The sequence below is a fragment of the Chiloscyllium punctatum genome, chromosome 48, assembly GCF_047496795.1.
Source record: "Chiloscyllium punctatum isolate Juve2018m chromosome 48, sChiPun1.3, whole genome shotgun sequence".
Lineage (NCBI taxonomy): Eukaryota > Metazoa > Chordata > Chondrichthyes > Orectolobiformes > Hemiscylliidae > Chiloscyllium > Chiloscyllium punctatum.
This window is the reverse complement of record NC_092786.1, coordinates 30,888,164-30,900,924: the sequence shown is the minus strand read 5'-3', so window position 1 is coordinate 30,900,924 and position 12,761 is coordinate 30,888,164. Positions and strand designations below refer to the sequence as shown.

The 12,761-nt window shown below is 42.4% G+C and overlaps 1 protein-coding gene across 4 annotated transcripts in view; it reads left to right on the top strand.

Moving 5' to 3' along the window:
• Positions 1-12,761, top strand: part of LOC140468864 (peptidyl-prolyl cis-trans isomerase FKBP8-like) — a 167,153-nt gene extending 154,392 nt beyond the window's left edge. The window contains exons 7-8 of one of the 4 annotated variants that reach the window (XM_072564922.1): positions 11,606-11,743; positions 11,844-12,759. In XM_072564922.1, coding sequence (XP_072421023.1) covers positions 11,606-11,743; positions 11,844-11,930 — 225 coding nt within the window. In that variant the 3' untranslated portion in view covers positions 11,931-12,759. Of the gene's footprint in view, positions 1-11,605; positions 11,744-11,843 lie in introns of all 4 variants that reach the window. The other 3 variants (XM_072564921.1, XM_072564924.1, XM_072564923.1) reach the window with 3 other exon arrangements.

Here is a 12,761-nt window from a genome sequence, read left to right as displayed (position 1 = left end):
TTGTTGAAGTATATCTGCACTGAGCTGTGAACTTTGAGCAGTGAGCAAGCTTTAGACTTTGCAAAATATCATGGTTTTGTTTCTCCCATACCGATTCAGCAACTGCATCCCACATAAAGCAGAATGGCACAGAAGCCAAACTCTCTGGAACAAACTAAATGTGTCTATCGTTTCTGTTTCTGCACACCCCCAGGGTTCTTAAGCTGGGAGAATTACTTAGACTGCCTGCACTTAACGTACAAGCTGTTATCCGCACAGAGTTCAAGATTAGCCAAAGGTCAAATTACTGAGCACTTTAATATACTCCGAGACATGTTGCTACAAATAGACATTGGAACGAACAAAGCTAACAGAAACAGACACAAAACATTAATCTATTACTTTACATTTATTTTGGATCATTGTTGAAAACATTGTAATAGAAAGGGATTATTATCAGACAGGCATTTACCAGACTGCTCCAATATTATGAAAGTCTCTATAGAGCTGCTGGCTTTATTCATTTTCTAGCAATTACACCTTTGGGTTATTGTGTTGTTTCTGCAGACTGTCTGATATCAGTCCTGCTGTGTTCTCCAGTCTGGTTTAAGAACAGAGTTCAGACTGAACTTAACAGAGCCCCATTTTAACTGAACCCATTGGCTCGAAATGGGGTGAGTTCAGATTGAATACCCTTTTCACACACCAGCCAATTTTTCATCACTACGCAGTTCCTATCATTTATGAAACCACCATCAGTTACACAATTCTCACCAGTTATGCCACCCACGTAGATATTTTCAATCAACCTGTTCAGAGATATCACTTGACAGTTCTGAGACAACTGGAAATTGAAGACAGGCCTCCTGCTTCAGAGATAGGGACATTAACCCTGCACCACAAGGGTCCCTATGCCACATGCGTAGCATCCTAGGTTTAAATGCTTTCAGCTGCTTCCTCAATAATCTTCCACACATTAAAACTGAAGGTATTCATTGATAATTCAAGTGGATCCGAGTAACATCCAGGATTGGGCAATTGAGCATTAAGTAACATTCAATTCACACAAATGGTAGACAATGGCCACTTCCAACAAGAGAGCATCTAACTACCTTCATCTTACCCCTGTGGCATCCTTGAGTTTTCACCATCAACATTCATCATTGACCAGAAACTGCAGCTTTCTAGAAAACTACATACCTAGCTTTTAGGAAATGAAAGGGGCAGCATTGCTGCCTCACAGCACCAGGGACCCAGGTTCAATTCCAGTTTTGGTAACCGTCTGTGTGGAGTTTGAACGTTCTCTCCGTGTCTGTGTGGGTTTCCTCCCACAGTCCTCACTTTCTCTGGCACACACTTGACTCCAGACCAACAGCAATGTGGTTGACTGTCAGCTGCCCTCTGAAATGGCCGAGCAAGCTGTTCAATTCTATAAATCGCTGTCAAATCTCAATAAGGAAATGAAACCAGACAGATCACCTGGCATCGACCTAGACACTGGAAAAGACAATGGCAGAAACATCCCTATCAATCCTGAAAGTTCGCCTCACTAATATCTAGGGGCTAGCGTCAAAATTGGGAGAGCTGTCTCACAGACGAGTCAAGCAACAGCCTGACATAGTCATACTCATGGAATCGTTCCTTACTTACAACGTCCCAGACACCACCATCACCATCGTGGGTATGTCTTGTCCCACCAGCAGGACAGACCCAGCAGAGATGGCAGCACAATGATATACAGTCAGTGGCGGGGGGAGTTGCAATAGGAGTTCTCAACATTGACTCCAGACCTCATGAAGTCTCATGGCTTCAGGTTAAACATGGGCAGGGAACCCTCTTGCTGATTACTACATATCGTCCTCCCTCAGCCGCATGAACCAGTACGCCTCCCGAACAATACTTGGAGGAAGCACTGAGAGCAGCAAGAGTGCAGAATATACTTGGTCCCTACCGGGGTGGCTCAGCAGCAGTATCACTGAGCGAGCTGGTCGGGTCCTAAAGGACATTAGCGGCTACACTGGGTCTGCGGTATGCGGTGAGGGGACCAACAAAAGGAAAAAACATACTTGACCTCATCCTTACCAATCTGCTGGCTACAGAAGCATATGTCCATGACAATATCAGTAAAAGCAATCACTGCACTGTCCTTGTGGAGACAAGGTCCTGCCTTCACATTGAGAATAACCTCCATCATGTTGTGTGGCACTATCACCACGCTAAATGGGACAGACTTTGAACAGATCTAGCAACTCAAGACTGGGCATCCACAAGGCACTGTGGGCCATCAACAGCAACAAAATTGTACTCCAGTACAATCTGTAACCTCACAGCCTGGCATTTCCCCACACAACCATTACCATCAAGCCAGGAGATCAACCCTGGTTCAATGGAGAGTGCAGGAGGGCATGCCAGGAGCAGCACCAGACGTACCCGGTGATGCCACCAAACAGGACCACCTACATTCCAAACAGCGTAACCAGCAAGTGATAGACAGAGCTAAGCAATTCCATAACTTTTGGATCAGATCTAAGCTCTGCAGCCCTGCCATATCCAGTTGTGAATGGTGGTGGACATTTAAAGAACTCACTGGAGGAGAAGCCTCCAGAAATATCCCTGTCCTCAGTGATGGAAGAGCCCAGTATATCTGTGCAAAAGATAAGGCTGAAGCTTTCACAGCAATCTTCAGCCAGGAGTGCTGAGTGGATGATCCATCTCGGCCTCTTCCAGTGGTCCCAGCAGTACAGATACCAGTCTTCAGCCAATTTGATTCACTCCACGTAATATCAAGAAATGGTTGGAGATACTGGATACCACAAAGGCTGTGGACTCTGACAACGTTCCAGCAATAGTACCAAAGACTTATGCTCCAGAACTTGCTGCTCCCCTAGCCAAGCTGTTCCAGTTCAGTTACAACACTGGCGTCTACCCAACAATGTGGAAAATTGCCCAGGTATGTCCTGTACATAAAAAAGCAGGACAAATCCAACCCAGCCAATTACTGTCCCATCAGTCTACTATCGATTGCCAGTAAAGTTTTGGGAAGGTGTCATCAACAGTGCTATCAAGCAGCACCTGCTCAGCAATAAGCTGCTCAGTGATGTCCAGTGAAGACAGCTCACAATCACCTTCCCAAGGGCAACTAGGGACTGGCAATAAGTGTTGGCCCAGCCAGTGACACACACCGCCCATTAGGGGATAACAAAGAATGTAACCATTGTTGTAAATAATCAACTGGTTTAACAGTAGCCTTTGGAGAAGGCAATTAACTGCTCTCACCTGGTTTATTGTACACGTGACTCCAGACCCATGCAGTCCAGGTGAACCTTAAATGCCCTTTGAAATGGCCAAGCAGGCTACTCAGTTCAAAGGGCAGCTACAGACGGACAATGAATTCTGACCTAGCCAGCAGCACTTACGACCTGTGAATAAACAATAAACATTCCTGAACTGTACAAAGTGTTATTACCTTATGCCTTTCCACCAGGTTTACAAGGAAAGTCTTGATGTAACTTCAGTGTTGTAGCAGGAACCACAGAACCCAGGTCCTGCACTGTGTGCAGTTTATACCTAAGATGACAATTCATTATCTGTACAAGATGAATGCTTGAAATGTTGTGAAGAAAGCTTACTGCAAAGAGAAGTAGGAAATAGAGCCAAAAGCCCCAGCAGGATTATCTTAAGCAAAATTAAATCTGCAAACAGTAATGTGGAATTCCAAACATTAAGCAGTTATAATATCCAGAGGAAGACAGATCGTATATAAAGACAATAATATATTCTCATCTTAAATAGGTTCATAAACCATGATCTCACATTCAGATAGGCGTCAGCTTCAAAGTTCCAAGACTGAGGCTTTACCCAATCTTGGTATCCTTTGTTAGAAACATGTGATTATAATTTTATTTCTCCTAACATATGTTCTGACCTTTACCGGTTGTGTTCTTACAACCAAGGCAATGGAACATGTTTGCACATTCAGTAATCTATCCACAAATGAGTTCAGTAAAAAAAAACACAGCATCGCTCTTTACAAATCACAGCATCTCTCTCTAAAACTCACAACATCTCTTTGTAAAATCAAAGTGTCTCTGTAAAAATCAGAACGCCCCTCTGTGAAATTGGATCTCAAGTAAGATTTGCCTGTGACATGGGACTTGCAGTATTACTGGGTTATTTTTGGCAGTGAATCACGTATGCATTAGTACACAGGATAATAAAACATGAACAGAGATAGTCCCATCTTTCCATAATTTTTTTCAAAGGGGAATGGAACCATTTTTCATAGCAACATGTTTGTCCCACATTTAACTGCATTCAGGCAGCCAGAACAACTAGATTGTTCCATACAGCTGGGTGGTGAAAACTGCAGTAAATGACTGTGGAATGTTACTGTGAGCAGATTAAGATGGGGATTATTAAATATTTGCACTGATGGAACATCGTTCACGTCTCCAGGCAGTTCCAACATTACTGAAGTGTTGTCAAGTCACAGTTGTAATTTTGAACCACAGTGGTCAACAGATTCCCATTAAACAGCTGTGTTATCATGGCCAGCTCATTTGTTTTTTGTATTACATTAGCTGAGCAATGAAATTTTGCAGCAAGTGAGGCAAAATTGTCCTACTCTTCTTCGAAAGAGTCCTGGGATACTTCACATTCATTTCAGAGAGAGAATAAAGCCTCAGTTTAATGAAAAATGAAGGTGGACACTCCAATCTCTGAAATGGACCTGCAAACCCTAGAAGGAGAGAGCATACATTTAGATGCCCTGTACCCAGGGGTCTTTGTTTTATTTAGGCACTCAATCCACCACACCAACAAATAGGAGGCGCTGAGCAAATACTCAAAGGAGAGGAAAATAGATTGGAGACAGAGCAATGGAATTTAATGCAGCTAAGCGTAAGTTCACAGAATTCAATCTGAGGGAACTGGAACGTGAAGGAAACCTGGGCTTACCATTACAGTTGTAAACAGCTTGGTGACAATACCTGCTACAACACTCAGCAAGAATTATTAGTTACGGTTGCCCTCTGCTGTAGATTCAGAGAACTGCACTTCTGCAAGTTCCATGAGCACAGTCAAAAGTTAACTCGAAGCAAGAAACTCCTATTAGAACATAGAACATAGAAGAATACAGCGCAGTACAGGCCCTTCAGCCCTCAATGTTGCGCCGATCAAAGCCCACCTAACCTACACTAACCCACTATCCTCCATATACCTATCCAATGCCCGCTTAAATACCCATAAAGAGGGAGAGTCCACTACTGCTACTGGCAGGGCATTCCATGAACTTACGACTCGCTGAGTGAAGAACCTACCCCTAACATCAGTCCTATATCTACCCCCCCTTAATTTAAAGCTATGCCCCCTTGTAATAGCTGACTCCATACGTGGAAAAAGGTTCTCACTGTCAACCCTATCTAACCCCCTAATCATCTTGTACACCTCTATCAAATCACCCCTAAACCTTCTTTTCTCCAGTGAAAACAACCCCAAGTGCCTCAGCCTTTCCTCATAGGATCTTCCTACCATACCAGGCAACATCCTGGTAAACTTCCTCTGCACCCGTTCCAGTGCCTCCACATCCTTCCTATAGTATGGCGACCAAAACTGCACACAATATTCCAGATGCGGCCGCACCAGAGTCTTATACAACTGCAGCATGACCTCAGGACTCCGGAACTCAATTCCTCTACCAATAAAAGCCAGTACGCCATATGCCTTCTTCACTGCACTATTTACCTGGGTGGCAACTTTCAGAGATCTGCGTACATGGACACCAAGATCCCTCTGCTCTTCCACACTACCAAGTAGTCTACCATTAGCCCAGTAATCCATCTTTTTATTACTCTTACCAAAGTGAATCACTTCACACTTAGCTACATTGAACTCCATTTGCCACCTTTCTGCCCAGCTCTGCAGCTTCTCTATATCCCGCTGTAACCTGCCATATCCTTCCTCACTGTCTACAACTCCTCCGACTTTCGTATCATCCGCAAACTTGCTCACCCAACCTTCTAACCCTTCCTCCAGGTCATTTATAAAAATGACAAACAGCAATGGTCCCAAAACAGATCCTTGCGGAACACCGCTAGTGACGGCACTCCAAGATGAACCTTTGCCATCAACTACTACCCTCTGTCTTCTTCCAGAGAGCCAATTCCTAATCCAAACCTCCAACTCACCCTCAATGCCATATCTCTGTATTTTCTGCAGTAGCCTACCATGGGGGACCTTATCAAACGCCTTACTAAAATCCATATATACCACATCTACCGCTTTCCCCTCATCTACCTCCTTAGTCACCTTCTCAAAGAATTCAATAAGGTTTGTGAGGCACGACCTGCCCTTCACAAAACCATGCTGACTATCCTTGATCACATCATTCTTATCCAGATGTGCATAAATCCTATCCCTTACAATTCTCTCTAAGACTTTGCCCACAACAGAAGTGAGACTCACTGGCCAGGTAATACCATGTATTGTCAGGTATTGTCAGGTAATACCATGTACTAACCAAATAAGATGGTCTCCGTACTAAATATTGCCCTTCATGCCTTTTATTTCATTATGGAGTAGATTTATTCCAGACATTTTGTAAGAAACATTACATTGAGCCCTCATGTGCAACTGAGGAGAAAAGGATTTCCATTAATACAGTAATTTACAACCAATGGAGTACTGTTGAAGTGATCATTGCTGTAATTAAAAAAGTTATTCAGCATCACTCCAGTATTCAATTCAACATGGCTGATTTACAACAAAAACAGAAATTACTGGAAAAGCTCAGCAGGTCTAGCAGCATCTGTGGAGAGAGGTCAGTGTTAACGGTTGCATCCAGTGACCCTTCCTCAGAACAGAGGCTAATTTCCAGTTCATTTTCCAGCTTTTACTTCAAATCCACAGTAAAATCTTCATAATGACGCATTTCGAAGACAAGTTTATGATTACATTTGTTGTAATCCATTAGCATAAACATAAATGGCATGGAAAGATACTTGAACAAAAATTCCATCAAAATTAGCAAAGTTAGTGACACCAGTATTGTGTGCTACATGGACATTTTCACGAGACTCCAGGGAATAGGAATAAGTTAACACTGTGTAGTTTTACTTTCTCATCCATGGGCTCAAAAGCCCACATTGTCCTACTCTAGCTTTGTAACCTCTCCAGCTCTATAATCTTTCAAAAACTTTAGTCTTTTCACAAATTTTGTTGAGTTTTGTAAGAAAGTGAAAAGATGAGGGCAGATTCTTATCCGCTCTATATTAAATCCTCATATAATGTTGACTCAGTTAACATCGAAAACAAAATAGTGACTATATATTTGTTTAACATTGTGAGCTTCAGTTTAACGATGTTTGCTACAGACTTCCTCAGTGACCTGCCACCTTTTCCTGGATTAGTGGTGCTGGAAGAGCACAGCAGTTCAGGCAGCATCCAAGGAGTTTTTAACCTCATTTTTGCCACCTTTTCCTGTCTGTCCACCCCTACACTCAGTCCCCCTGATCTTCCTCCAGCTCTTGTTCACAATCTCTCTTTGCACACCTGTAAACTGCCCCCTAACTCACCACCTGCACTTCCTTCAGCTCTCGTTTCCACCCTTTAGTTCTTAGTTTTAGACTCTCAGCTGTTCTGAACCTGGACTGGTGTCCTGGGCTCCACCTAGTGGTAGTTGGTGCTTGGTGTTGGTTCACCAGCAGGTGCCACTAGATGGAGCTAGGCCAGTTAAAACTTTGTCAGGTCAGTTTAATGGTAACATTTTATTTATAGCAATTAAATTATATACTATTTATTCTATACTTTAAAATGCATTTAATTTAACTGTCATTTTGTTTTAAAATGCAGGCATTTAGGAATGTACACCATTTAAATTTAAGAATATTCAGAAGTTAGTTTTACCTGAGAAATGTCCTAAACTATCAAACTGTATTTCTTTTCTATTTAGAGATTTATTTTTATCTCAGCCAGGATAATGTCTATGTATTGAACCTCAGGAGCTGGGAGGGATACTAAATGAATATTTTGCATCAGTTTTTACTGTGGAGGAAGAAATGGAGACCACAGAACTCCAGGAAATAACTATTGATGTTCTGAGGATAGATCACGTTACAGAAGAGAAAGTGCGAGAGTTCTTAGAAAATTTAAAGATGAATAAATCTCCGGGACATGATCAAGTCTATCCCAGGACATTGTGGAAAGTTAGGGAAGAAATTGCAGGGCCCCCTAGCAGAGATATTTGTATCATCTACAACCACAGGCGAGGTGTTGGAGGATTCGAGGGTGGCTAATAGAGTCATAGAGATGTACAGCGTGGAAACAGACCCTTCAGTCCAACTCGTCCATGCCAAACAGATATCCTAAACTAATCTAGTCCCATTTGCCAGCACTTGTCCCATATCCCTATAAACCCTTCCTATTCATTTACCGATTCAGATGCCTTTTAAATGTTGTGATTGTACCAGCCTCCATCACTTCCCCTGGCAGCTCATTCCATATACGCACCTAAGTTGCTCCTCAGGTCCCTTTTAAATTCTTCCCCTCTCACCCTAAAGCTCTAGTTTTACAATCCCCCACTTGAGGTAAAGGACAATGCCCATTCACCCTATCCCTGCCCCTCATGATTTTATAAACCTCTACAAGTTCCTCTCAGCCTCTGATGCTCCAGGGAAAACAGCCCCAGTCCATTCTTGTAAATCTTTTCTGAACCCTTTCAAGTTTCACAACAATCTTCCGATAGGAAGGAGACCAAAATTGCTTGCAATATTCCAACAGTGGCCTAACCAATGACCTGTACAGCCACAACATGACCTCCCAACTCCTGTACTCAATACTCTGACCAATAAAGGAAAGCATACCAAACATCATCTTCACTATCCTATCTACCTGTGACTCCATTTTCAAGGAAGTAAGGTCTCTTTGTTCAGCAACACTCCCCAAGACCTTACCAATAACTTGTATGATTTGCCTTTCCAAAATGCATCACCTCACATTTATCTAAATTAAACTCCATCTGCCATTTCTCAGCCCATTGGCCCATCTGATCAAGATCCCGTTGTAATCTGAGGTAACCTTCTTCGCTGTCCACTACACCTCCAATTTTGGTGTCATCAGCAAACTTACTAACTATACCTCGTATGTTCACATCCAAATCATTTATATAATGACAAAATGCAGTGGACTCTTTTAAAGCCTACTGCACCTGGTATTCCCAGGTGGTCTCGCATCCAAGTACTAACCAGGCCTGAGCATGCTTGGGTTCTGAGATCAGAAGAGATCGGGCAGCTTTTGTTCAGACTATTATGGCCATAGGCATGTTGGACCTTTATTAAAGAAAATCTGTAAAGAGAAGCCTGGGAACTATAGACCCGTGAATCTGCAATTGGTGGCGGGTAAATTGTTGGAGGTGATTCTGAAAGATATAATTTACATGCATTTGGAGAAGCAAGGACTGATTAAAGGTAGTATACAAGGGAAATCATGTCTCACAAATTCACTTGAGTGTTTTGAGGAAGTAAGCAAAAAGATTGATGAAGGCAGAGGCATGGACCTTGTTTATGTGGAGTTAGGTAAACCTTTGATAAGGTTCCACATAGTAGACTAATTAGTAAAGTTAGATCACATGGGATTCAGGAAGTATTTGCTAGTTGGATCCAAAATTGGCTTCACAATAGGAGACAGAGGTTGGTGGTGGAGGGTTGCTTTCCGGACTGGAGGCCTGTGGAGTGTTATTCCACAGGCATCAGTACTGGATCCCCTTTTGTTTGTCATTTATATAAGTGGCTTGGATGAGACTATAGGAGGCATGATTAGTAAGTTTGCAGATGACACCAAAATTGATGGTGTAGTGGACAGCGAAGAAGGCTATCTGAGATTTCAAAAAGATCTTCATCAATTGGGTCAAAGGGCTGAGGAGTGACAGATGGAGTTTAATGAATAAATGTGAGCTATTGCATTTTGGTAATACAGACAAGGGCAGGGCTTATACAAATAATGGAACAGCCCTGGGTTGTGTTGTAGAACAGAGAGACCTAGGGTTTCAGGTACATGGTTCTTTGAAATTTGTGTCACAGGTTGACAGGGCAGTCAAGAAGGTGTGCAGCAGACTTGCCTTCATTGCTCAGACATTTGAGAATAGGAGTTGGGACGTCATGTTGAGGTTGTACAGGAAGTTGGTGAGGTCTCTTCTGGAGTGCTGTGTACAGTTCTGGTCTCCTGGGACATATTAAATTGGAGAGGACTCAGAAAAGATTTTTCAGAATGTTGCCAGGAATGCAGGGTTTGAGTTATAAAGATAGGCGCGATAGACTGGCACTTGTTTCTCTGGAGTGTAGGAGGTTGACGGGTTATCTTATAAAGGTTACAAAATCATGAGGGTGAATAAGAAAGACCTTTTCCTCACGGTGGGGGAATTCAAAACTAGGGAGCATATTTTTAAGGTGAGCGGAGAAAGACTTAAAAAGGACATGAGGGGCATCTTTTTTACACAGGGACTGATTCGGATGTGGAAATGAACTGCCAGAGGAATTGGTGGATGCGTGTACAGTGACAATATTTAAAAGATATTTGGATAAGGTCATGCAGAGGAAATGTTTGGAGGGATACAGGCAAAAGGCAAGCAAATGGGAGTAGTTTGGTTTGGGAACATAGTGGGTATTCCCACTATGGTCTAAGCGCTCGGTTTCCATGCTGTATGACTCTATGGCTGTACTATACTGTATTTCAACCTGTGCATTGCTTTGTAATGGCACAAAATGTCCACAAGAAACCATTTCTGACTTTAACATTGATTCCTATGGGAAACCACATTTCACCTAAGGATTTTTCACTTCTTGCTGTGATAGTCAGGAATGTAGCCACAACTAAGTGAGGAATTACCAGGAAACACATAAGGAGCACACAGATGTAACAAAAAAACAAGAACAGTTTGCAGTCACATAGTGGCTTTAATGTTTAAAACTTGCTACAGGACTTCATTCTTAAACAAACTAATTGGCGCCAAGGCCAAAGAAGAAGAAATTGGGGCAGGTGACCAAAGGCTTGGCTGAAGGAGTACATCAAAAGGGGGTGATTTAAGTAGCAATGGGGGTGAAGAGGTGTAGAGAGGGGGCTGTAGAGACTGGGATCCTGAAAATTGACAGATAGGGGTAAAGGACATTCTGGGGGGGGGGGGGGGGTGGCTACAAAAATGGCCAAATCAAAGGAATGTGGAGATCCTGGTGGGGAGGTGGGGGATATATTAAAGATCACTAGAGATAGGTGGGATGAGTGAGTGAGTGGCCACATATTGATTTGACCACAAAAGTGAGAAAATAAAAATACTCTATGCTCACGCATCCTTTTAGCCAAGTGGGTTTGCTGAATCAAGGGAAAATGAAGGTGAGTGGGCACTGTGAGAGTAGGTGAGGACCATTTTAAAACTGATCCTATTAAAGAAACTGCAGATAAGCTGGTTGGTTCTTATGAGCATCCCACAGGGAAACATCTCCATGGAAAGGTCCAAAGATTTACGTTTGTTTCTTTGACCACGTGAGAAAACTGGATATTCCTTTTGTGCGAATATTTACGAAACTATATCCAAAGGCACAGGCAATGAATGATAATCGACGTTTAAATTTTTCTCCAGGCCATTCATGCAGAGCTCTCCAAGCTAGTACAGAAAAGGACTGGTCGGGGAGGAACCTTGAAGCTAAAAAACAGCTTGTGTCAGAAACCTGGGGAAAAACGAGCAACATTTCATTCAGAGTCTCAGAAGTCAGGCCTGGTATGACATTTATCTGACTGCAATGTAACCCAGATCAACATGAGAAGCGCATTTTGAGAGATCACTGCTTTGCACCACTAACCTCCATGTTGTGTTGCAGGCTATCCCTTGGAAGTGGCTGTTCGGAGCTGCGATGGTGATCATTGGAAGCGTGGTGACCTCTGTTGTCTTGGCAGCACGAGGCTAAGTAAGAACGAAGAGGCAAGACCACACCAAGGCTTTTGAAGAAGACGCATCCAACTCAGCTGAGTTAGTTCTGGACTGGCTAACCTGTCTGTATCTTCTGACGTTGGCTCATTTCACAGAAAGAGAAAAAGGGTGGAAATTCCCGGTTTCTTTTCAAAATAACATCGATACAGCATTTGCCCAATTAGAGAGTTAGGAAGTTTACAGCAATTCTGAAACTCAGCTCAGTTTCCTTTTTAACCAAGCTATGGTATGGAGCAGTAGTGCGATCAGTTAATTCAGTATAAACAGAGCCGAATTATTTTAATCGTGTTCAGTTCAGGCATGACAAACAAATTGAATTGAATATTGGAAATATTTCTGTAAAAACACAGACAACTACTTTGGGAATAAGAAATGTATAGGTTGGGCATTCATGGACAGGATGGATCAAATGGCTACCTCTAGCTGTAAGATTCCACAATCACAGTCCAATAAAGCAGTTATTGTAAAGCAGTTTACAAACCTATCCCTGGATTAATCAATTGCCAATAATCCTGTGCAACTTCAGTATCTTTATTCAGTGTTGGAGGGGCGATTTTGTTGGAGGTGTATTATGCACATGTGCTACATCATTTCATTATACAAGAAACAGAAAGGTCAAACCATGATATCGCAATCCACACTATTTTGAGTCGATAACTTTGCTAGACATTTGCCCTGTAGACGTATCCCGCAGGAACACTGTAAAACACAATCAACAAATGCAAGAAGCATTGAAAAATAAACTTGATTCAATCTAATTTATGGCATTGCATTTTGTATGAAAGACTGAATTTCATTCATTCAATTG